The 21,375-nt window shown below is 50.2% G+C and overlaps 7 protein-coding genes across 8 annotated transcripts; 3 read left to right on the top strand and 4 right to left on the bottom strand.

Annotated features, from left to right (window-relative positions):
- The first annotated feature begins 111 nt into the window (after positions 1 to 111).
- Positions 112 to 6,373, top strand: LOC108032594 (rho guanine nucleotide exchange factor 18). Of its 2 annotated transcripts, none has more exons than XM_017106508.3 (3): positions 112 to 665; positions 768 to 1,567; positions 2,296 to 6,373. In XM_017106508.3, the coding sequence occupies exons 2-3, from the start codon at positions 859 to 861 to the stop codon at positions 5,523 to 5,525; spliced, it is 3,939 nt and encodes a 1,312-aa protein (XP_016961997.1). In that variant the 5' UTR covers positions 112 to 665; positions 768 to 858; the 3' UTR covers positions 5,526 to 6,373. The 2 variants fall into 2 exon arrangements, with proteins under 2 accessions (XP_016961997.1, XP_016961996.1); XM_017106507.3 differs by having other exon boundaries at positions 764 to 1,567.
- Positions 6,374 to 6,462: 89 nt separating this feature from the next.
- On the bottom strand, positions 6,463 to 10,745 carry LOC108032596 (DNA topoisomerase 3-alpha). Its single transcript, XM_050885634.1, has 6 exons — positions 10,528 to 10,745; positions 9,830 to 10,463; positions 9,308 to 9,769; positions 8,114 to 9,244; positions 6,839 to 8,068; positions 6,463 to 6,775 (listed from the first exon to the last, which is right to left on the bottom strand). Exons 1-6 carry the CDS (start codon positions 10,681 to 10,683, stop codon positions 6,603 to 6,605), a joined length of 3,786 nt encoding a protein of 1,261 aa, XP_050741591.1. The 5' UTR covers positions 10,684 to 10,745; the 3' UTR covers positions 6,463 to 6,602.
- A 181-nt stretch (positions 10,746 to 10,926) lies between these two features.
- Positions 10,927 to 15,686, bottom strand: LOC108032657 (zinc finger protein swm). Its single transcript, XM_017106616.3, has 6 exons — positions 15,551 to 15,686; positions 14,958 to 15,242; positions 14,428 to 14,893; positions 12,074 to 14,368; positions 11,821 to 11,949; positions 10,927 to 11,751 (listed from the first exon to the last, which is right to left on the bottom strand). The coding sequence occupies exons 2-6, from the start codon at positions 15,014 to 15,016 to the stop codon at positions 11,527 to 11,529; spliced, it is 3,174 nt and encodes a 1,057-aa protein (XP_016962105.1). The 5' UTR covers positions 15,017 to 15,242; positions 15,551 to 15,686; the 3' UTR covers positions 10,927 to 11,526.
- Positions 15,687 to 15,947: 261 nt separating this feature from the next.
- On the top strand, positions 15,948 to 17,412 carry LOC108032782 (cytoplasmic tRNA 2-thiolation protein 2). The gene is made up of 2 exons (XM_017106783.3): positions 15,948 to 17,203; positions 17,274 to 17,412. Exons 1-2 carry the CDS (start codon positions 16,000 to 16,002, stop codon positions 17,282 to 17,284), a joined length of 1,215 nt encoding a protein of 404 aa, XP_016962272.1. The 5' UTR covers positions 15,948 to 15,999; the 3' UTR covers positions 17,285 to 17,412.
- LOC108032783 (acyl-coenzyme A diphosphatase NUDT19) lies at positions 17,209 to 18,515 on the bottom strand. The gene is made up of 2 exons (XM_017106784.3): positions 18,313 to 18,515; positions 17,209 to 18,254 (listed from the first exon to the last, which is right to left on the bottom strand). The coding sequence occupies exons 1-2, from the start codon at positions 18,403 to 18,405 to the stop codon at positions 17,259 to 17,261; spliced, it is 1,089 nt and encodes a 362-aa protein (XP_016962273.1). The 5' UTR covers positions 18,406 to 18,515; the 3' UTR covers positions 17,209 to 17,258.
- A 164-nt stretch (positions 18,516 to 18,679) lies between these two features.
- On the top strand, positions 18,680 to 20,061 carry LOC108032823 (acyl-coenzyme A diphosphatase NUDT19). Its single transcript, XM_017106838.3, has 4 exons — positions 18,680 to 18,835; positions 18,892 to 19,106; positions 19,159 to 19,501; positions 19,569 to 20,061. The coding sequence occupies exons 1-4, from the start codon at positions 18,743 to 18,745 to the stop codon at positions 19,971 to 19,973; spliced, it is 1,056 nt and encodes a 351-aa protein (XP_016962327.1). The 5' UTR covers positions 18,680 to 18,742; the 3' UTR covers positions 19,974 to 20,061.
- Positions 19,991 to 21,286, bottom strand: LOC108032824 (uncharacterized). The gene is made up of 2 exons (XM_017106839.2): positions 20,389 to 21,286; positions 19,991 to 20,331 (listed from the first exon to the last, which is right to left on the bottom strand). The coding sequence occupies exons 1-2, from the start codon at positions 21,240 to 21,242 to the stop codon at positions 20,229 to 20,231; spliced, it is 957 nt and encodes a 318-aa protein (XP_016962328.1). The 5' UTR covers positions 21,243 to 21,286; the 3' UTR covers positions 19,991 to 20,228.
- Between the last annotated feature and the right edge of the window lie 89 nt (positions 21,287 to 21,375).

Raw genomic sequence — 21,375 nt, 5'->3', positions numbered from 1 at the left:
TTCGAGGTGTTTCTACTGGGAATTTATAAAAAAACATTTAAGATTACCTCAAATTCAATTGAGAGATCTAATATTTTGTATTACATTTAAAGAATAATAAAAATACTTCACAGAAACACTAAGGTATTATTACATACCATTTGTATTTTGATTTAAATTTAAATTCAAATATTAAGCAGTGTTGGCAAACGCCCTTGCTCCACTTGCCGCTTACAGCACTGAGCTGTGTTAACAGCAGCGCTGGTAACTTTTAACAGCGCAGCCACGGTCACACTGCGTGTGTTCTCCATCTCGAATCGCATTTAAATTTTAAAACGCTGGCAAAAATCTCACTAGCTTAAGATACGTTTTAGTTTTCGGTTAAGTGCAACGCCAAGTCCACACCCTCCCCCGCCCGCACATAGTTTCGTTGGCCGTTTTCGATTTCTCTTCGCCAAACCATTGTGCACGCACTGCTATTGTTGTTGCTGCTGCTGCTGCCTCCACTGCTATTGTGGTTGCTGCTGTTGTTGTTGGTGCAAGGACGAGTGACGTCCTTCGCAAAAAGGCGCAACAATTTACCCCGCGCAACAAGGTGTTCTCGGGGGGTGGCGGGAAAATCAATAAATAGCAAAGAGCAAGTGCATACACAAGTGCTAGTTCCCGTTGTGTATGTATTGATGTAGGTACGTGTGTACACAGATACCCGTTGCTGCTGCCACTGCCACTGCTGCTGCTGCCGCCGAGTGTGTGTGCGTTGTATACTAAAACTTTCTTTTTCTAGGCAGCCAGCTGCAAAATAGAACAACGGCCCACTAAGCTCAGCTCAGCACAGCTCGACAGAAAGCACTCGGTTCGCGGAACGGCGGAGCCCCTAATATGGACAACGCGGGCGAGGACAGCGACAATGATGTGGTCACCGATTTCCTGAACTCCAACTGCAGCGAATCCCCGGAAGCGCTGGTCAACGGTGGTGGCTCATCCGTCCACAATCGGGGCGCCTCCATCGAAAGCCAAAACTACTGCATACCCGTTATAAACGCACCTGCCCCAGCACCTGCCCCCGCTGCAGCTGCTCCGGCTGCCAACTCCAACTCCACTCCCGCCAGCATCATCAACAACAACAATATGATACCCATCATCAATGTGACGCCGCACAGTCCGGCCCTGGCCTCCAAGTACAACAACATCTTCGAGGACACGCTAAGCCAGCTGCAGAACATCCGGGAAACGGTCGTCCAGATGAAGAACTCCTCGTCGGCCAGCCAGCACGTGCAGGACGGCAACTTGGGCAATCATGGCCTGCTCAGCGCAGCCATACTGAGTGCCTCGCTGCCCGATCTGACGGGCACAGGTGCAGGACCGGTTGCTGCTGGCGCCAACTATGCTATGTGGTCGTCCACGGCTCCGCAGCAGTGCCTGCTGCTGCACACGGACCGCCGGAAGTCCTGGACGGCGGTGGACGATGGCAACGGCGGGGGCGACTGCACCAACAAGAGCGTAAGCCTGTCCAGCCTGGACAGTGAGGAGCAGGAGACCATCCGCGTCACCGAACAGCGACGAAGGTCGGCCAGAAACAGCACCGGAGGTAAATATGCATTGGGCTGGCTACGAGGGTGGGTTTTGCAATGCCATTAGTGTGTAGAATCACCGCAACGTTTGCTAGTAGTCTAGTTTCGTACCTTTAACTGGGCAGAAAGAAATCTACAAAATCCACAATTATCGGAAAATTGATTGAAATCGTTTGTTTAGTAATGTGTTGTATGGTTTTTAACGACAAGTCTCCGTCTCAAGTGTTGTTTGATTGCACTGACAGAATGAAGTCATTTGAAAAGGTACTGTAGCTGCATATTATCTTTATACCCCTACTGGGTTTGTTTTTATGAGTGCCATATAAGTGAAAAAGTAATTATAAAATGTGAGAATACATTTTCGTTGCTCTGGGGAACTTCCAATGCCCTGCATCATTTTATAAAGTGGTTTTTCAACCACTCTTTAATATAAACAGTACTTTAATATTTGACGGAAGAGCCCCACGAAAGTATTGTTTTTTTTACCTAATGAATTTCGCTAAAGTTTAAGCATTATAAAAGCTAATTTACCAATTGTTCGATTGTAATTGATATGCCCCTGAGCCAAAGAGTAGGGGCTGCTACCAACTTAGTTTCGATTTCGATAAGAAATTCCACAAAAGCCCGTTATCTGGAAGCCCCGGCAGAGCTTTGGCATTGGCAGCTCCGACCGGTGAAGGCATGCGAATAGAAACCCCAACGATTAGTACTTACTAACCAAGTATCTTACTATATTTTTCCACAGGCATTTCCACCCACTCGCTAAACGAGGCGGAGCTGGCCCGTGACTTCGAGAGGATTGCAGCCAAACGGAGCCTGGCCACGGAAATCATCAGCCGCATACCGCTGCAAAAGAGCATTTCGACGAGCTCCATTATCGCCAAGGAAGACATCAAGGCGATCGCCCGGCACCTGACGGACAGCGAGGATGAGAACCAAAGCCTGTTGCGGGCCCATGCTAAGATCGAGGTCTACGATAACGTAGAGAAGCGTCCCAAGCGCGGTTCCATTTTCTTCCGCAAGAAGAAGCCCAAGGCAAAAACGAAGTCCCTGGTGGGAGGACAACTTAGTGCTTGCGACGTTTGCGGGGCAGCCATCACGCTGGCGCAGATCAAGGAGCACCACCTGGAGTGCAAGGTGAAGAAGATGGGCGGGGGCCAGGACTTCTACGACGGGCCGGATGCCAACACCTATAGCAACCCAGAGGATCAGCCGCTGATACGTTCAGACCTGCAGTTCCTCAACGAGCCGCTCATCGAAGCCCAGGATCTGGGGGCCGATCCCGCCTTGGGCATTGTTCTCAAGGAGCACGACTCCTGGACCCCGAATGTTCCCAGAGAGATGCTCAAGACGCTCAAGGAACTGCAAATCAAGCGGCAGGAACATATCTATGAGTTCATCATGACAGAGAAACACCACTGCCAGACTCTCATCGTCATGCAGAAGGTGTTCGTGGAGAGTCTGGAGCGGCACTTCCCATCCCTCAACCTGAACAGTATGTTTCCGCGTCTGCAACAGCTCACCGATCTGCACACCTGCTTCCTGCGCCAGTTGCGACTCAAGCAGCGAGAGCATCCCATGGTGGACAGTATTGCAGACATCCTGCTGGATTTCTTTTCGTTGGAGCAGGCGCAGTGCCTGCGGTTGGCCTACGGAGAGTTTTGCGCTAACCACCGGAGCGCCCTGGATCAGTTTAAGCTCTGTCTAACCGAACCGAGCTTTGCCGAGTGGTACAAGCACTGTCTGCAGAATCCGTTGCTCAAGAAAAAGGGCATCCCCGAGTGCATCCTGTTCGTGACTCAGCGGCTAACCAAATATCCCTTGCTTATCGAACCGCTGCTAAAGAGCGCCAGGGATAACAAGTTGGAGACAGACAAGCTGCAGCACGCCCTAAATCTGGTCAAATCTCTCCTGGTCGATGTGGATGCGTGTGTGGCGGAGAAGGAGTTGCGAGAGCGACAGCTGGAGATTTACGGTCGGGTGGATGCGAAATCCTTTGCGATCTACAAGAACAAGCCCTTCCGTAAAACCGAGCTTGGGGTGGAGTCGCGACGTCGTCTGAAATTTGATGGATTGGCCACCCTGATGCAGGGCAGGGCCAAGACCCAGTTGGTTCTAGTGGTGGTTCTCACCGACTGCCTGTGCTTTCTCAGCGAGAACTCCGGCCACAATAAGTACTCGTTCTTTACGCCGGAACACAAGGCGGGTGTGGTGCCGCTCCAAAAACTGCTTATCCGCGAAAAGGCGGGTACAGAGTCCCGCGGTATTTACATTATAAGCTCCAATCCGGACTTCCCTGAGATGTACGAGTTGAAAGTGCAGACGCCAAAGGACAAGAACACCTGGATTCAAACCATCCGTCAGGCTGTGCTTGATTGTCCGGCCACGGACATCATCGAGGCTGAGGATCTGACGGCAGAGGAAAAGCTGCGAATAGGCGTGAACAAGAGGGAAACCATCGAGAAGATGAGGCAGAAGGACATTGAACAAGCTCTGCTACTAGAAGAGAAGCTAATGCTTCAGTTTAATCTGCTCAAGGAGCAACAGCCCTTTGGAGACGTGCCCGGCTCCAATTCCAATGGCAGTGCGGCCAATTTCCTGGCTGCTTTTGGCTCTTACAAGGATCTCGTAAGCGCTGACTGTGACACGACTGAGCTCTGGCGCAGAGTGCTTAACACGGTGCAGGACATCAGCCAGTTGGCGTCCACTATCTACACCGCGGCCACGGGTCAGCCGGTGTCCAGAACCCTGAGCAGCGTGGGCGAGAAACAGAGCGACCAGTACGCCTCGCCCACGCTGCCAAAGCGAGCGGAAACCTTTGCTGGATTCGACGAGAAGCGCGGTAAGCTGGCCTCCAAGCTGGTGCTGACGCCCCGTCTTCAGGAACTGGAAGAGAAGAAAGAGCCAAAGAGCGGATCAGGTTCCGTCTCGGATCAGCCTCTGGAGAACAATTACGCCGTGCTACAGGTGTCGCACCACCTGCAGACTCTTTTGTGCATCATCTGCCAACAGATGACCACCATCCATAACTTGCAACTGCAGTTGGCCCTGTACCGGGAGAGTCCTCGCTCCAGTGCATACACGCACAAGGATCAACTGGAGGAGTTGCGGAACCTGCAGGACAAGCAGCAGGAGGAGAAGACCGCCTGGCAGCGCCAGCAGAAGCAGCAACAAGAGGAACTCGCCGAGATGCGGGCACAGCAGCTGCAGTTGCAGAAGCAGATCAAGGCCGAGCAGGAAGATGTGCGTCAGCAGCGTGAGCAGTTGTACAGGAAGATGGAGCTTCTGTCCAGTCAAGGCCTGTTGCTGTCACCCAGCACGCCACTGCCCCCGGTTAACACCAATCATCCCCACCACGTCGCTCATTTGGATGACAACCATGAGACGGACAACGGGTTGAGTGGAACGGGGAGCAGCACGCCTAGCGTGACCGGAACAGTGGATCGACGCAAGGAGCGATGGCTAAGTGGGCCATCGAACTGCAAAACTCCGCCAGTGAATTTGCTCAGCGCTAACAATGCACCGAAAGCCAACTCCACTCTGGTCAAACAGAAGTTGCCCATGAAGCTCTCTTCGCTCTCGTCCAGCAGCAGCTCAAGCTCCCGCGTGGACAAGTCCGCCAGCTTCAACAGCGCCTCGCCGGCACCCTACACCTCATCCGGCAGTGTTCAGCAGATGTTCCCGCTTAAGCTGGCTGATCGGAGGATTGCTACGCCCTCCAACTCTGCAGCTGCAGCGACTCCCACAGGAATAGTGCCGCAGCACTCGCGAACCGGAAGCTCGCCGGCGATCATCCAGCAGACAACGACAGCGGCCACGCCCACACAGACCGCCGTGAGCCGAGCGGAATCAGCAGTCCACTATTCGCGGACACCGACGAGCAGCCGGACGGGAATTGCAAGGACGGCAGGAATTGGCGTGGCTACTGGCCCGGCTCCTCGGGCAAAGCCCGAGGAAGAGGAGATATACTTCTGACGCCAGTTCACGCCGGAGGTCGAAATCTAAATGTTGAATCATTTAAACCTAAGCATTCCGTTGCTCTTCTTCGTAAAAATACGGAAGCCCGAACATCTTGACAAAATAATTCGATCCAAAACAAGAGCAGTAACTGGAAATGTGTCTGCATATCTGTTGAACTGTACTTAAACCATTCCTAACTCTACATTGCATTTCTTCATACTGCCCCTTTTAGGCTCAACATTGCATATCTTATCTTTAGTTTAAGCAACGTACTGTACTTAATGGTATTTTTCGCAGACTCGCTACCAATCCAATGCATCTCAAACTGTTCAGTAATTTATTTTACAAATTATTTATTAACAATTATTTATATACATATTTTAAAGCAATTTACTTCAGACAAATTTTTAATTACATTAAGTGTGATTGTTTTCTAACGAATTTTACTTCTTCCAATAAAGAGACCTATTAAATATTTATGATACTTGTAACCAAAACGAAAATTATATGTAAAAAGCGTTTGAGCGTTTATGCAGAATAGGCTTAGGAACACACGTATATTAACGAAATATATATGTTTATTTATATATATGTAATCGCAAGTAATGACATTCCATTGAGAGTACCCAAGCATCTAATTTTAAACCTGTTTTCGCGTATCTGTTTTTCGTGTTACGCTTAATAACTTTATAGCCCTTGTACATAAGTTAATATAACTTTGTGTATTTTACTTTTTCAATCCTCGCTTTAAGTGTTTATAAATTGAGAGGACACTAACCTGATCCTAATCCTGCTCATCTCATCGCAATATATTAAGCTCGCTCCAATAAATGTTTAAAATTATAAAACCTAGAGTCAACAGAGTTTCAAACGATTGAAGGTGTCTGAAAATCTATGTATTGATATTTATATTAAATTTCAGTATGGGTACGGTGTCTCATGAATTTAGCAGATACCATGTGAAAATTTATATTATTTTAGTTCCTTAAAAAAAACAACTTAATTTTTATTTACTTTATATACAATGTACAAGAATATACATCTCCACAAGTATTGGCTTATTTTTTCTGTGGCAATTAGTTGGACTCCCAGCTACATATCAAAGTCATTCTTGCGAGGACATTTGGTCCTTGTGTGTCCTTCCTTCCGACAAAGTCCACAGCGACGGGACTTTGGTCCATCCGATGTGGAAGCCGCAGGTTGACCACGTCCGGCAGGATTACGATTGGACGATCCCCAAGCGGAACTAGAACTACTACTGGCACCTGAAGCATAAGACGATCTTGATAAATAATTGTATACACTATTTGTGACTTTATAAAACGCACCTTGGTTTTGGTCCTCATCGCCCCATTTGAAGAAACCGCAGGACTTCTCTCGCGTGGGACACGAGAAAAAGGGTCTACCCTGGTTGGGCCCGTCCTTTCGGACTGTCAGGCTGCTGGCCACCTGCCCGCAGTTGCACATCACCTGATCCCCATCGCCTGGAGTCGTAGACGCGGTCTTCCTCTCCTGCTGCTTCGTTTTAGTTTGGGTGATGGTGACAGTGCTGCTAGAGTTGGATCGCATAGATGATTGGCCACGCTGGGAGTTGCTTTGCTGAATACTAGGAAGTGTGACCACTCGATTTGTGCCCCAGGAGGAGGCACTGGTTGTGCCCCGAGCGGAACTGTCAAAGGAATTGTTGCTCCTGGATGACGAAGCTGGCTCATCAGCCCACTGGAAAAAGTTGCACTCATCAGGATTTGGACACTTGTAAAATAACCGGCCCTGGTTGGGACCATCCTTGCGAACAGTGTTCTGACGAGCTGGCTGCTGGCATCCAGTGCAGAGAACTGTTTCCGGCTCGATAGCCGGAGTAGGTGGAGTATCCCACTCGGCACTGTCCCACCTCGCTCTCTTAGCTGCCGGTTTCGGAGGGGGAGTGGGAGCAGCCGTATGATAAGAAGCCCGTTCCCGACTTCCCCAAGTCATGGGCCTTTCGTCCGCCTTGTCCTGTTCCTGTACCCATTCCGAGAGGCTCTTGTCCAGGTGAGCATCCGTATTGCCGTGCGCCCGCACATTCCCTCCGTTCACCAACGCCTCGAATTCAGCATCATCGTCCGCGGCAAAGGCGGCGGCTATGTCGTCATCCAGTGGAACCACATTAGAGGTTTGGGATTGGCTTGTTCCCGATTCCACGGAGTCAGCAGCAGCCAACATGGCATCCTCGAAGCCATCGTTGCTATCAAAGAATCCATCTAGTTCGTTGGTGGGTGAATTCGTAGTGGCTGCACTGGTGAAGTAGCTGCGTATGCCGCCAGACGATTTGATGCTTGGATTTTTTTTATTTGCAGTAGTCTTTGGCGCCTTCTGCTTTGGCTCGCTTAGTGGTTTCTTTGTTACTGGTTTCTTTGGACCATTGTCCGTTTTATTTCCTTTTGCTGCTGGAGGATTTTTGCGAGCACCTCCAGAGCTATTGCCTCCGTTGCCGGAACCACCGCCGCCTGGTCCGCTTCCCCAACCTCCTAAACCACCGCCCCCTTCTCCTCCAAGGCCACCTCCTCCTCCAGGGCCCCCTCCTCCAGGGCCCCCTCCTCCAGGGCCCCCTCCTCCAGGGCCACCTCCACCTCCAGGGCCACCTCCTCCTCCGGAACCACCTCCGCCGCCTTCTCCTCCTGGTCCTGGTCCCGGACCCCAACCTCCACCTCTCGCCTCGCCAACAATGCCCCCAACTCTCTTCACTGAATCCAAATTAATGTTGAACGTTGTGCGAAAGAGATTATCGCAGGGCAGGCATGTCTTGTACCAGCCGCTGGGCGTGTTGAATACACCGCGATAATAAGGCGTACTTAGGCGGAACTTCAGCATTCGGTGGCCTTCACCACAAGTGGGACAGCAGTCGTCCAGCACGGTAACGTCCTTGCACTCCGTTGGGATCCAGACGACGTTTTTGCAGTCGGGAAAGTTGTTGCAGCCAATGTACCAGCCCTGCTGGTTCTTCTTGGCCTTCAGTGCTAGCGGAGCCTGATTGCATTTTGGACACTGAAAGAGCGTTTGCATAGTGGCTTGATTCTGATCGGATCCCTCCTGACCCGAAGTATTAGCCGCAGGTGTCTCATTGATACGAGCTGCTATCTTGGCATCCATAGCGGTGACCTTGTCGGTGATTTGCTGGTAGGCTTGCTTGTACTTAGCTATCTGTTCGCTCAAAACCACCTTGGGATCCTTTTGCGCCAGGCAAATAAGTTTCAGATCCGATTCAAACTCTGCACGCAACTGGGGCTTGGCCAGAGCCAGTTCCATGGCATCGTATCCCTCGTAGAGACCCATTCCTATAACTCCGGGTACCAAGAAGCCCTTGTCGAGCACTCCGATGTAGCCACGTTCCTTAATCGTGTTTATGTGCTCAGCGTGCGTGGCATCCGTGCCAATACCGTGCTTTTCCATAAGTGCAATCAGATCCGCTTCGGTCAGCAAAGGCGGAGCAGTGGTGGCTCCTTCGTGCAGCGACACCTCCGTGGGCTCGAAGCGCTGGCCGTTTTCGTAGTGGTGAATTTGCTTGGCACTCCACTTGTCGTACACATAAACGTCCAGGTAGTTGCGTTCGTGAATAACCAGACCACTCGCTGTGAACTTCTCTCCGGCAATGTCAATGTGAACGAGCGTTTCGGAGCCGACGGCGTCTTTGCTGACGCAGGCGAGGAAGTGTCGCACCACCAGTTCGTAAACACGAGCCTCGTTTCCCTGCAGGTCTGAAAGAAAAATAAGAAAGGTATCTTATACAGGGCTCCAGCTTAAAGAAGCTTTTTACTTACTTTCCGCCAATTTGGTGGGATGAATGGGAGGATGCGCCTGATCCGACTTGTTGCCGTTCCGGGGATTTGGGCCCCACTCAACCACCCGCTGGGCAAATGCTCCCCAGTTGCTATGCCCAGTTTGCATCTCAACGAGTGGCGCCAGATCGAACTCCTTGGAAAACTGGTTGGTTTCCGTGCGGGGATAGCTGATGAAACCCTTGCTATAAAGTTTCTCAGCTATGGTCATCGTTTCCTTGGCCGACAACTTGAGTTTCCTTGAGCCCAGCTTTTCCATTTCCACCGTATCCAGCGGAGTGGGTCGCCATTTGTTTTTGGGTTTGACGGTAACGCTTTCGACGAGCGCCCGAGGAGCTGGCTCGGCCAGGCAGAGGAGCAGATAGTTCTCGCAGGCTTCCTTGTCAAAGAGACGGTTTCGGGCCCAATTAAACTCTACTGTCAGGTCGTCAATGGTGTGCAGGACTGAAAAAGATGATATACAAGCTGTATAACTATTGAATATCATTTTAGTTCCACTCCTACCTTTAATCTTCCAAAACGGCTCGGATACGAACGCCTCAACCTCCTTGTACCGCTCGGCGACAAAACCGAGAGTGGGAATTTGGCAACTTCCATAAGATATTAGCTTGTCGGCGATCTTCTCGGGGAACAGGCGCTGCAGGCGCATGGTCTGGAATCGAGTGATGGCAGCTCCTGTCCGTAGATCCAGTTCCGAGCGTACATCCACGGCATCGCTCTGCCTTTTGTCCGGCTGACCCAACTGCTGCAGAGCTCGTCGCACAGCAATGGTGGTAATCTCCGAGAAGGTGGCACGATAAACCGTAATATTAGGTTTGATAGCCTTGCACACGTTGATTATCTCGTAGCCAATGTTCTCGCCCTCGCGATCGCAATCCGTCCAGACAATCAATCCCTGGCAGCCGCGTACCTCGCGCTCCAGGGTCCTTTTGATGGGCTCATGGTCCGGGTTCACGGACTTCTTTATCGGAGCATCGAACAGGGAGCGCGGGTCTACCACTCGCCAGTTTTTATAGGACACCATGAACCCCAGCTGCATCATGTGGCCGGAAACGGAGGTCATGACCATTTTGGCATTCTGACCACGTACAGGCGCCTCGAAGTCGAAGATCTTGTTGTACACCGAGTAGCCCTCGCGCTGTGGAGAGATCAAAGAATAGGTTAAGGAACATAGATCCTACATTTCCAACCAAATTCCATACCCTGCGTGCTGTGCCATTGGACAACAAACCGGCAATGGTTTTGGCGGCATCGTTCTTCTCCGCCACGTTGAGGAACTTCATCTCCTGGCCGGCACTAGCGCAGTAGCATCTATTTGCGGTAACCAGGGTGCGAAAACATTTTAAAACACCTTTCATTCAAACAAAATTCGCAATAAAGTAAAACATTCAATCGCGCCATATGAAGAGTAGATATATCGATAATAAATCGATGCTTTCAGGCTTGGCATCGATTGCAACGATAGCATGTTTTTATCGGCTGGTCACACCAAAAGATTAGGGCGGGCTTTTTCGAGCTGCACAAAATTAGCAAGCAAAATCTACATCTTGGTTACTATTAAATCTAAGATTATTTTTCCCAACCTCTACCCAAATCAAAGCTTTGTTTTTCCTGAAATACGAAACTATTTATTTTATTTATTATATCTCTCTATATAACTTGCTGTTTTGCATTCACGTTGCTACGATTTTTTTTTCGTTTTTTTGACTTCTCATTGCGCTTGTTTTTGGGGATTTTTTCTTTGCAATTTTTTTGTTCTTTTAGTGTTTTATCGTTTTAACTCAACATAAAATCTTAACAATTATATATCTGCATATATATATATTTGTATGTAAGAAAAAGGATAGAGTGAAAAATGTGTAAATACAAAGGTAGTTCACGATCTTCAACCAATGTCTGGAGTTGGTTTAAATTTCGCTTTTGAAGTTGTAGTTTCTGTGTTGTTATTTCGGACTTAGGCTTAGCTAAACTCATTCGTATTTGTATGCGATTCATAACTTATGTTCAGTAAAATATTAGTAATATTTAGAGCGTTTAATTATGCAGAGGGTGTGCAGAGTGCTTCGCTGTGCTCCACTCCCGGCACTGCCGCACACTCCGCAGTTAGATATAGAATAACAACAAATACATGTTAAGGGTTCCCTAACACTTGTGAGCCACTCGAAGCTTCCCCGGCCGCCTCAGCAGCGCAGGGCGGTGCATCAACGACGCCAGGAACGATCCTCGGACTCCTCGTCCTCCTCCTCATCCTCCAGGCGCAGCTCCGGCAGCGTGTCGCTGCCCAACAGACTCTCGCTCTCGCTGACGGACTGGATCAACTGTTTTGGGTTCTCTAGGCCAACGGCCATGGCAACTGGTGCAGTGGACTTCTCAACCGGGGCCGCCATCGGGACCGGTGCGGGTGTCACCACGGGCGCCCACGAAATCTATTGTTGCACATCGAGTTAATATATAGTATTGCCTAAATCAAGGGACTTTCTTTGCTATGGACATACCTGCAGACGCTTGTCTTTGTACATTTTGCCCCGGAGCACTGCTTGTTCGGCATTGAGACGGGTCGCATACGAGAGTATTAACTGTGGAATCTCACGGTCAACGTCATGCTTGGAAATCTCGCCAAAGTTCTGTGGAAGAAAACAAAAAAAATGATATTTTATTTACATCTTTTGAACAGCCTTACATAAGTTTTCATTGCATTGTCATTAATAGTTTATAATTTAAGAATTCGAAATTTTAAGGAAATCTCACCTTGAAGTGCCCCAGGACAAAGTCTGCCTCCTCAGCCGCGAAGCCAGTGACCACAATGGCCTTTGGTCGCCTATCGACGCGCGTGGGTCCCTCGGGCAGATTTGGACGCTTTCGTCCTCCTCCGGCACCGGGTGCCCCCGAAGCGGCTGCAAAGTGGGGAGATTTGTTATTCGCGGCTGGGCCTCCGCCAACGCCCAGGTTGCGCTGCAGCTCCTCCAGTCGCTTTTGTATGGCCGTGGTGTCGTTACCCTCCTGCTGCTGGGCGATCAGCTCCAGCTCCATGTCGAGCAACTCCTTTTTCTGCTGCTCCTTGGTCTTCTTGACGGGTGGCTGTTGCTGCTGCTGTTGTTGCTGGATTTGTGCCTGCAACTGATCTTGGTCGGCCTGGATTTCCTTGCCTAGTTTATCGATTGTCATCTGCAGCACTTTGATTGTCTGCAGGGTCGGAGCCCTTTGGGCGTCCTGTGGGTCCATGCGTTCTACGAGTTCCAAAGCAGTCTTCATCTGTTTCATGTAGCTCTGGAGCAATTCCTGTTTGCGCTTTCGCAGCCCATTGGCCAATTGGTGAACCGCCTTCTGCTGCTCCTCCTGTTTCTTGCGTATGCTGGCGGCATTAGCGGCCGGATTCATGGGACGACCAGGAGCCGCTCCACCCGCTCCTGCAGCTCCGCCGCCCGCTGTCGTCGTGTTCAGCTTGAGACGCATGGAGGCGGGAGCCGCTGTGCTGGCCTGCTCCGTCGTTGGGGTGCCAATGTTGCCCGCCCCCGCTTCGGTCAGAGGATTGGCATTGCTGATCTTCGCACTATCAGCGTTGGGCGTGGGCACCGCGGGAACATTATGCAGATGGTACTGGCTCGCGTTCTTCCGGCCGCCGCCTCCACCGCCCATCTGATTCATCTGCCCCACATCCGCTCCGTTGCTGTCGTTGTGCCAGAAGACCTTAATGAATCGATTGTTCAGCACCGCCTCCGTGCTCCTGTAGGCCACATTGGCTTCAGCATGGGTGGAGAAAGTCACAATAGCTGCCTCTGGGTCTCCTTCGTACGAGACCTGGATGTTAACGATCTTGCCAAACTTGGCGAAGTGGTTGTTCAAATGTGCGATGGTGTTCAATCCTCGCGGTACCTTTCGCAACTCCAGCGAGCTGTTGTGCTGCTGCATATTGGGGTTAACTCGTGGACCAAGGCGACTGTTGATTGGGACCTTTCGCTTCGTCGGCACATCGGCAATGGCCACCGTATCCTCCAGCTCGAAACGTCGCTTACCAACCTCGGCCACGCCACCCGACGGAGCGCCATCAACTACGGGAATGGGTATCAGTTGACGCTGCAATGGGGTAGTCACAGCCGTGGGATTGAAGGGGAATGGCATCATGGCAGACTGTGGCGGAGCCCCCGGATTGCGGGCATAGTCAGCGGGATTTGGAACTCCCATCGGGTTGGGCCCAGAGCCGCTCATCAAAGTACTTGATCGAACATTACCGCTGAACGGATTAATAGTGGTCTGGCCAGGCTGCGCTGGTGGAGGCACGGCTCCCTGACCAGCTCCTGGTGGCGGTCCCCCACCTCGCGCCCATATTTCGGGGGCATCCGGATTGTACTCACGCATGGACATCATAAGGGCGGAGTTGTTTATGCCCTCGAACACTACCGGGTTGATGCCGTGGTCCCAGGGACATGTCTCGCCCCGAACACAATAGCCCTTCTCGTCAAAGTCGCGACACCGCTGGCGAGGATGGGCAGCCGGATGTTCTACGGGTGTGGGCGCCGCCACTGGAGCGGGACATGGATTGGCTTGGGCTGCTTGCACTCGCTCCGGGGAGGTTTGGTTGCGACGTGCGTTTCGCTCGGGCGACATGGATCGACTGTGAGAGCGTCGGCTCTTGTTGTTTCCAAAACGTGGACGATCATCTGCATTTCCTCCGATGCGCCGGCGATCAAAGTTACGCCGGCCGTGATGCCGATTGTCGGTCTGAGAGCCCGGCGGGGATTTGTTGCGGAACTGTCGTTGTGTTTTCTCGCGTTCGTTCACCCGTCGGTCGCGTGACCTGGATCGTCGAAAGGCGCGCTCGTTGGAACGCGACCGGGAGCGAGAACGGGACCGAAGGGAAGCACGTCGGCGGCGACTGTCGCGTGGCTGGTTTTCCTTGTCGGCATAGCCCGCTGTCAGCGCTGCTCCGCCAGCTCCTCCAGTCCCGCTGACGCCGCTACTCCTGCCCGGTGGACTGGCACTGCGCACATGGTGGTGTTGGTAGTGGGATGCAGACTGTGGATTGTGGGACTCTTTGGTTTTGTGCTGGTAAAAAAGACAACATTTTCAAAAAAAGCTATGACCAAGAGACCAAAAAGACTCACATCAATGGCTGGCTTGGCATCTGTAGAGGTGTGCGATGGAATGCCCGCTTCCTGGCTGGTAAAGGCCAGCGCCTCGGCTTCCCTGGCATCGTGGCTGGCCTGCTCCAGCTTGACCTGATTGCTATCTGGGTTTATCACATTGTCTTTAGGTGGCGGCGGCGGGGAATCGGCGTTCAGCACGGCTTCGATGTCGTCCTGGGGCCAATCAATGGCCAGGGCCAGTTCCTGGTCGAGATCCAGCTCAGCGGCGGAGGCACTAGAGGCCGTTATCAGGGGGGCGGCAGGCACCGTCAGGTACTCCTCGCTGGCAATGGCATCGAAAAGGCGCTCCACAAAGCGCGTCGTCTCCTCGGACAGGAAGACATCAAGCTGCTCGATCATGATACGCTTGAGGTCCTTATCCGATTTGTCCTTTTTCAGCAGCGCGATGACATAGCGCGCCAAGGCCGACGAGTCTGCATCGCAGCTGTAAGTGAAATTCAGGGGTTAGAGTCTATGGTAGGGACTCCTTAAGGGTTACAAGGACTTACAGTGGCTCCAGGACCACGCTCAGCCAGTCCTTCAGCTTGTCCGAATTCTCCAGAATCATTCTGAGGCGGGCTGTTGCTACACTGGTTGCTGCTTCTTTTTGTTTTTGGTTGGGGGCGACTTGCGTTGGTCTGGGCTGATCTGGGTGGGGGGTTAATCGTGCTCGGGGGGCACACACGCCCGAAAATGTATTTTTAAGATGACCTCTGCCGCTCGGGCGACGCTTCTGCGAAGACTTGGATGCACTGCTGAGTTCCGGCTAACGTGTTTGCCTATGCTTTGATCCTCTGCAATGAGATGTCGGCGTTTAATTCACTTTTCGCTGCAATTTTTTCCTGCCCTTTCAATTAAATGTCAGAGCTGAGCTGCTTCTTCTTCTCGCTCGGCTATCGTCAATAAGAAAGTTTCTCGATTTTGCTACCCGATACTTTTTGCTTGTGTACGAGCACGAAGCACGAACACAGCCACCCCGCACGTACACACACAGACACGCAGGCACTCACATACACACGTACCAGCAGCACCCAGTTTTTTGCGCCCAAATTTCATAGGTTTCCCTGGCGGTTTTCCCCACGCAAACACCAATTGCACTTACCTCAGGCCTTAAATATAACTTATGAATAATATTTGTACAACAAATTTAGGTTTAAACAGCTATATTTGTAATTTTCACTGCACTTTTCCTGTTGCAAGGTTGCTTTTTGACGAGTCTAGGCTGCGTAGTCGATACATCGCCTGGGCTATCGATATGCTGGGATGGGTGGCGTCTATCGATTGGCTAGCTATAAAGTTGCTGAGTATTTATTTTTGATAAATATTTAGAATTTTTATATCTTTGTATTTCTCTGCCTAAGATTAAGAATAATATTAAATAATATTTACATTTTTGTATTTTAAAGTGATCTCATGTTTGAACATATTACTGGGTTTATTTAATATTAAATTATTTAGCTTGAAACCCGCTAGATTGCTATGTTGGGCAGTTTTCATCCCTGGATATTTCGTTTATCTATGAAATTCATTTGTTGGACGTAAATAATTGCAATGTGTAGCATTGGCGAAGATGATTTTGGCGACGAGGGAGCCGCCCACGCCATGGTGGCCGAATCTCTTCTATCGGGCATCGTTCTCAGCCCAGGGGACTGCAACAAATGCGGAGTGACCTCCAGCGAACTCTACAAACTCAACTTCCGGACGGCGGAGTGCCGTGACTGCTTTCTGGCGTATGCGAGGCACAAGTTCCGGGCAGCTCTGGGAGCAGCCAAGATCCTGCCCAGAAACGCCGAGGTGCTCCTAGTGCTAGACGGCTCGGCGGAGTCCCTTGTGCTTCTGGACATGCTACACTTCGCACAAACACAAAACACCTTCAAAAGGCTGCATTGCAATGCACGTGTGGTCTACGTGGAGGATCAGCCGGTTCAGGGACGTGATCCAGTGGACATGGAGGCGGCCAAAAGCCTTTCTGTACAATATGCTCCCTTTGAGTTTCATGTGATTGAGCTGGGTGCTTTGCCCAGCTCTCTGCAGCGGATAAAGGACTACAGCCCTTCCCCCAAAGAAGCCAACGGGCTTGACCAGAAGCTCCAGAAATTGCGCACCCTAACTGCTCGCCAGGATTACCTGCAGCAGCAGCGCAAGAACCTTATTGCCTCGGTGGCCCAGGAGCTGCAATGCAGTCATGTCTTTGAGCCCAGCATAAGTGTGGATTTGGCCACTCAGCTGCTGACTGCGATAGCATTGGGACGTGGTGGCAGTGCCGCCTTGGATGTGGCTCTCCTCGACGATCGGCTGGCTGGTGATGTCAAATTGCTGCGACCCCTCAAGGACCTAAACGAACAGGAGATCCAGTTCTATATACATGCTCAGCGACTCAAGCCGCTTGTCCAGAGTGGTTTACGTTATGGCCAGGAGAGGGGGCCGACTGCCAGCATACAGAACCTCACGTCCGCCTTTGTGGCTAACCTGCAGCAAAACTACGCTTCCACCGTTTCCACAGTGTTTCGAACTGGCGACAAAATAGCCGCCAATGCCCACCCAGAGCAGAGCACTTGTGTTCATTGCCAGTCCTCGCTGGACTCCACGCTTTCCGACACTCTGCTGGCCATCGAGTACTCCAGATCCGTTTCAGAAGCCGGCGTAGGCCTGTATAAGAACGGAGAAGACCTTGAGGGTTTGGCCAAAAAGCGACTGGAGTCGCAGGATGGCCTGTGCCACGCCTGCCGCGGTATACAGTCGGAGTTGGAGAGCGGTAAATTGTAGACAACAAAAAATATATATTTACACTCAAAAACATATACTTTTTACTACAACTTTGCTAGCTTGTTATTAACGAGTGGCTCCAGTGGCAAATGACCATCGCAGGGCGGGACGTTGGAGGCCAGCAAGACCTTGTGGAAATCGAAGACTATGTAGCGATTGTACTGTTTAGCTTTTCGATTAATTTCGTTTACCGATCCCGGCAAGATGATGGTTTGTGTACAAGTGCCGGGTTCTTTGGGATAGAGTTCGTCTCCAGGAAGCACTCCAAACATGCAGTCATCGCAGCGATAGTAGACGGGCTGCACCATCGTGTCTCCTCGGGAACTCCGTTGGCGGGCAAAGTTGAGAAACTCCTGCCAGCTATGCAAGTTCATCAGACGAGCGATGTCGTACAGCAGCATAAATGGTAGCCAAATGGTGCCGGCCTGTGAGCTTGACCACGCCTCCGCCGGGCTCATCCAATGGGCAGAGGCCACCTCGTGCGGTTCCAGCAGCAGACTAATATCCTGGGTCCGTTCATCCAGCGCAGTGAAATAGTATACAGTGTCATATTTCCGATTGGCCGTGGCTGCAGTCCTCCAAATGGACCATTCGTAAAGAGACCAGAGGTTGGGAATAACATTAAGATGCCTGCAGAGTTCCAGAAACTGGGAAGCATCATTGTGAACACGATGCTGCCACTCAGTGCGCTCCTTTGGCTCGAGGAGCAATGTACGAGGTTGAGCTGATTTCGAATCCCACTCTTTGAAGTTAGTTTGACTAGTGCAGATCAGGATGCCCACCTCCTCGAAGGTTTCTCTCAGCGCAGTCAGTCGCAGTGCGATGTCTCTCGAAAAGTGCTCTTCGCCACATATAAATTCAGGCCTGGGAGTATTCTGCTTGTGACTGAGCAATCTTAGTTGTTCATCGGTTACCCCAAAGGACTTAAAATAAGTTATCCATTTCGGAGATTCATCCTCTTTGGGATCGAAGACGCCTCCAGGAAAAACGCAGTGATTCAATGCATAAGAAGTGCCCTCAGTTCGTTTTATCAATAGTAACTTTGGGCAGAGGTAAACATATTAAATTAGTGTTAATGTTTATTATCATTTTACTCACTCTGTAGTCGTAATCCTTTAAAGAATCCTCTCTGGCAGCCAGTATAAGGCTTGCCGAAGGTCTGTAAGATCCAGTTTGTGTAGTAGCTTCCATGGTTTATATTCCTAAGCTATTTGATTCCGTGATCCACTTCCACAAACCTTTGATCTCAAACCCACAAGCCATAGAGTCAAGCGATAAAACATTTTGATACCCTAAGTTAGGAATTGTATTACTTTCTTTATCAGCAATTGTTTTAATGTACTTAAACTATTTTGAATAAATATTCTTATACATATATTTTTTTTATTTTGATCAATTTCCTAAAATAAACTATAAACAGCATACCCATTTATTCAACAGGTGATGGGTACTTTAAAATATGTAAGCAACAGCTGGCGAGTAATCGATACCATCTGCCACGCTATCAAAATCGCCGTATTACCTAAACATGTCCAAGGTTTTGCCCAAAATTCGTTCCTCCTCCAGCCTCATCCTGCTGGCCAAGGACCAAGCAGCGAAAGCCAAATCATTTGACTACAATGTGAGTATAAGTTTATCTTTAAAAAAAAACTTGGCTTAACCGAATCATACATTTAGGCCCTGCTCCTTACGCGAACGCAAAAGTCCAGTTTTATGCCGGAGTCCTCGGTGTTTCCGGGCGGAGTTTGCGATACTACGGACAGTTCACCCGCCTGGTTGGAACTTTTCCGGCGAAACGAAATCAGTGCCGCCAAGCTGCAAGGTATCAACAACGTGAAGGGACCACGTCCAGAGATTTTCCAAGCCAAAGAAGATAAGAAAACGATAGATCCGTATGTAACTGGAATATCACCTCTAAAAAGTAACCTTATGATTGCATAACAGGTCCTTAGCCCTCCGTTTAACTGCCTTACGAGAGACCTTTGAGGAACTAGGCATCCTGCTGTGTAGGGACAGCAGGTCTTTGACCTCCACCAGCGGCTATGGAAAGTTCTACGATCAGTTCGATCGTGTCCACTGGCAGCACATCGTCCACAACGATGCCAGCCAGTTCTTGGAGCTCTGTAAGCAGCTGGACGTGCTCCCGGACGTTTGGTCACTTCGCGAGTGGTCTGTCTGGCGCACGCCATCAACTTTCAAGAAGCGCTTCGAGACAGCCTTCTTTGTGACGGCCATGGAACAGGAGCCCAGCGCTCACATTGAACCCAACGAGGTCAAGGATTGTGCGGTAAAATAATCAATTACTTATGTTCTGTTAAATTGCGTATAATAACCTATCCTATCTCTCCTTGTAGTGGCGTTCACCATTGGAGTACCTTCGAGCGTGCCTGAGAAAGGAACTTTGGTTGCCGCCTCCACAATTCTACGAGCTATCTCGCTGCCTCAACTTCTCCTCTCTGGAGAGCCTGCGTCAATTCGCAGCTGAGCGTGAGCTGAAAGGCATTGGGCTGATCCATCCCGTGATATACAAGTGCAAAAATGGAACTGTACACCTCTTGCCAGGCGACGGTGCGTATCCCGCCGATCCAGACGCTAGTAGCGACATAATCCAGGCTGGCGTGTCAGTCGAGGAGTTTCGAGCGCAGGCCCATGGCAAACTACACCGGTCAGAGCACTGGAACCAGCATCAGTCTCAGCTTCTAATTAACTTTGACCGGGATGATGGACAAGTGCATCCCCTGGACCCCACCAAGCTATAAAGGAGAAAAGCGATTCCTTTCAAAATTGTGCATTTATCTAGTTTTAATGTTTGGTCTGACCAAGAACTTTGAAAAGCTGTAAGTGAAATATGTTGTTTTCTATTTCGTAGAATAGCATTACTAAAAAATTTGCTTATTTAAAGCATTTTGTCAGTTTTACTAAACATTAAGAAATACTTAAGAATGTCAAAATTAAGTTTCAGGAAGGGGCTAAAACAATTTTCCTAGGATTGGTGTACGATGTGATCATGTCTTTCATTCCTGCCGGCCCTTGCCATACCAGAGCTTGTAAAGGTATTCAGCCTCTTCTTCGGAGGCATAGCTGCTCTCATAAGCTGGTTTCTCCTCTGGTTTGGATCTTTAAAGGAAATATGAATTAGAATATAGGAAATCAAAATGTTTCTTAAAAACTTACTCGTAGTTGGGAGCGTACTCCGGATGGGTCCATACTTCGTGAGGCTTTTGCTTTGGGGGACTTTTACGCTTGCAGCTCTCCAATGTCTTTTCAATGCTCTTCTGGTTGTCCAGCAGAGCTCCGAGCTTATGATCGATCTGGGAGGTGGCCACCTGTACGCCATGGACAGTGTTCTCGATGGCATTGAGGCTCTCAGACTGTGTGCGATTGAGTAGTACTAGTCCATACTCCAATTGATTCACCTTGCGATTGGCGCGATCCGCCAGGACATTTAGCTCTCCCAGATATCCAACTTGACCAATGATATTGAGCTGCTGTTCTTGAAGAATCTTTGCCTTGTTATCCAAGCCGATGAGATCACCAATGATGCCCTGCGATATAAGCTGTTGAATCTCCGCCAGATTCGAGTTGACGGACAGAGCCACCGCATCCAGATCCTGCTCGTATTTGTTCTGGCTGACACCCACTTGTCCCAGGGCACACCGGATGGCCAGCTCCACTTTGGTGAGGTTCTGAATGGACTGTTCATTTTGGCTCTGGATTGCCTTGACAATGGCTGTCAAGTTTCCCACTCCAGAGGAAGTGGCCTCAAAGCTGCCTTGGACCTTTGCATCCAGTTTAGCCAGCGCAACCTCCAGTTCGGCAATGAGCTCGATCTCATCCCGCTGATGCTTGAACTTCTCCTCGATGCCCTTCTGCACGTTCTTCACATTTTCCAAACCAATGTTCAACTCCTCAGTCCCCTTGATAAGCTCCTTCAACTCACTACGGATCTCGGGAGTTACGTCCAGATCCTCCGCTGAAGCAGCACAGAGGTAAATGCAGATTGTTACGAAAATCAGTTGGGTTCTCATGGTGCTTCTCCAATGGACGTTCACCGCTGTGTGCCTTCTCTCGGTCAGAACTGCACCTTAAGTAGCCCAACTTAGGGTCCAAAACGTGTCTCCGACTGGGCTAAGTTCTATCAGTTCACAAACCACCCACTTC

The sequence above is a fragment of the Drosophila biarmipes genome, chromosome 2L, assembly GCF_025231255.1.
Source record: "Drosophila biarmipes strain raj3 chromosome 2L, RU_DBia_V1.1, whole genome shotgun sequence".
NCBI lineage: Eukaryota > Metazoa > Arthropoda > Insecta > Diptera > Drosophilidae > Drosophila > Drosophila biarmipes.
Note: the sequence above shows the minus strand (reverse complement) of the source record. Positions and strands in the feature narration are given on the sequence as shown.

Excerpts from the sequence above, each read along its gene's own strand:
- LOC108032594 (XM_017106508.3), top strand. The coding sequence starts at position 859 with ATGGACAACGCGGGCGAGGACAGCGACAATGATGTGGTCACCGATTTC. Across the intron at positions 1,568-2,295 it reads GGCCAGAAACAGCACCGGAG|GCATTTCCACCCACTCGCTA; the intron begins GTAAATATGCAT and ends ATTTTTCCACAG.
- LOC108032657 (XM_017106616.3), bottom strand. The coding sequence starts at position 15,016 with ATGATTCTGGAGAATTCGGACAAGCTGAAGGACTGGCTGAGCGTGGTC. Across the intron at positions 11,950-12,073 it reads TTGTCCTGGGGCACTTCAAG|AACTTTGGCGAGATTTCCAA; the intron begins GTGAGATTTCCT and ends TTTCTTCCACAG. Across the intron at positions 11,752-11,820 it reads ACAAAGACAAGCGTCTGCAG|ATTTCGTGGGCGCCCGTGGT; the intron begins GTATGTCCATAG and ends GTGCAACAATAG.
- LOC108032782 (XM_017106783.3), top strand. The coding sequence starts at position 16,000 with ATGTGTAGCATTGGCGAAGATGATTTTGGCGACGAGGGAGCCGCCCAC.
- LOC108032823 (XM_017106838.3), top strand. The coding sequence starts at position 18,743 with ATGTCCAAGGTTTTGCCCAAAATTCGTTCCTCCTCCAGCCTCATCCTG. Across the intron at positions 19,107-19,158 it reads GATAAGAAAACGATAGATCC|GTCCTTAGCCCTCCGTTTAA; the intron begins GTATGTAACTGG and ends ATTGCATAACAG. Across the intron at positions 19,502-19,568 it reads ACGAGGTCAAGGATTGTGCG|TGGCGTTCACCATTGGAGTA; the intron begins GTAAAATAATCA and ends CTCTCCTTGTAG.
- LOC108032783 (XM_017106784.3), bottom strand. The coding sequence starts at position 18,405 with ATGGAAGCTACTACACAAACTGGATCTTACAGACCTTCGGCAAGCCTT. Across the intron at positions 18,255-18,312 it reads TAAAGGATTACGACTACAGA|TTACTATTGATAAAACGAAC; the intron begins GTGAGTAAAATG and ends CTCTGCCCAAAG.
- LOC108032596 (XM_050885634.1), bottom strand. The coding sequence starts at position 10,683 with ATGAAAGGTGTTTTAAAATGTTTTCGCACCCTGGTTACCGCAAATAGA. Across the intron at positions 9,245-9,307 it reads TCCCACCAAATTGGCGGAAA|ACCTGCAGGGAAACGAGGCT; the intron begins GTAAGTAAAAAG and ends TTTTTCTTTCAG. Across the intron at positions 6,776-6,838 it reads CGATGAGGACCAAAACCAAG|GTGCCAGTAGTAGTTCTAGT; the intron begins GTGCGTTTTATA and ends CTTATGCTTCAG.
- LOC108032824 (XM_017106839.2), bottom strand. The coding sequence starts at position 21,242 with ATGAGAACCCAACTGATTTTCGTAACAATCTGCATTTACCTCTGTGCT. Across the intron at positions 20,332-20,388 it reads GAGTACGCTCCCAACTACGA|ATCCAAACCAGAGGAGAAAC; the intron begins GTAAGTTTTTAA and ends TTTCCTTTAAAG.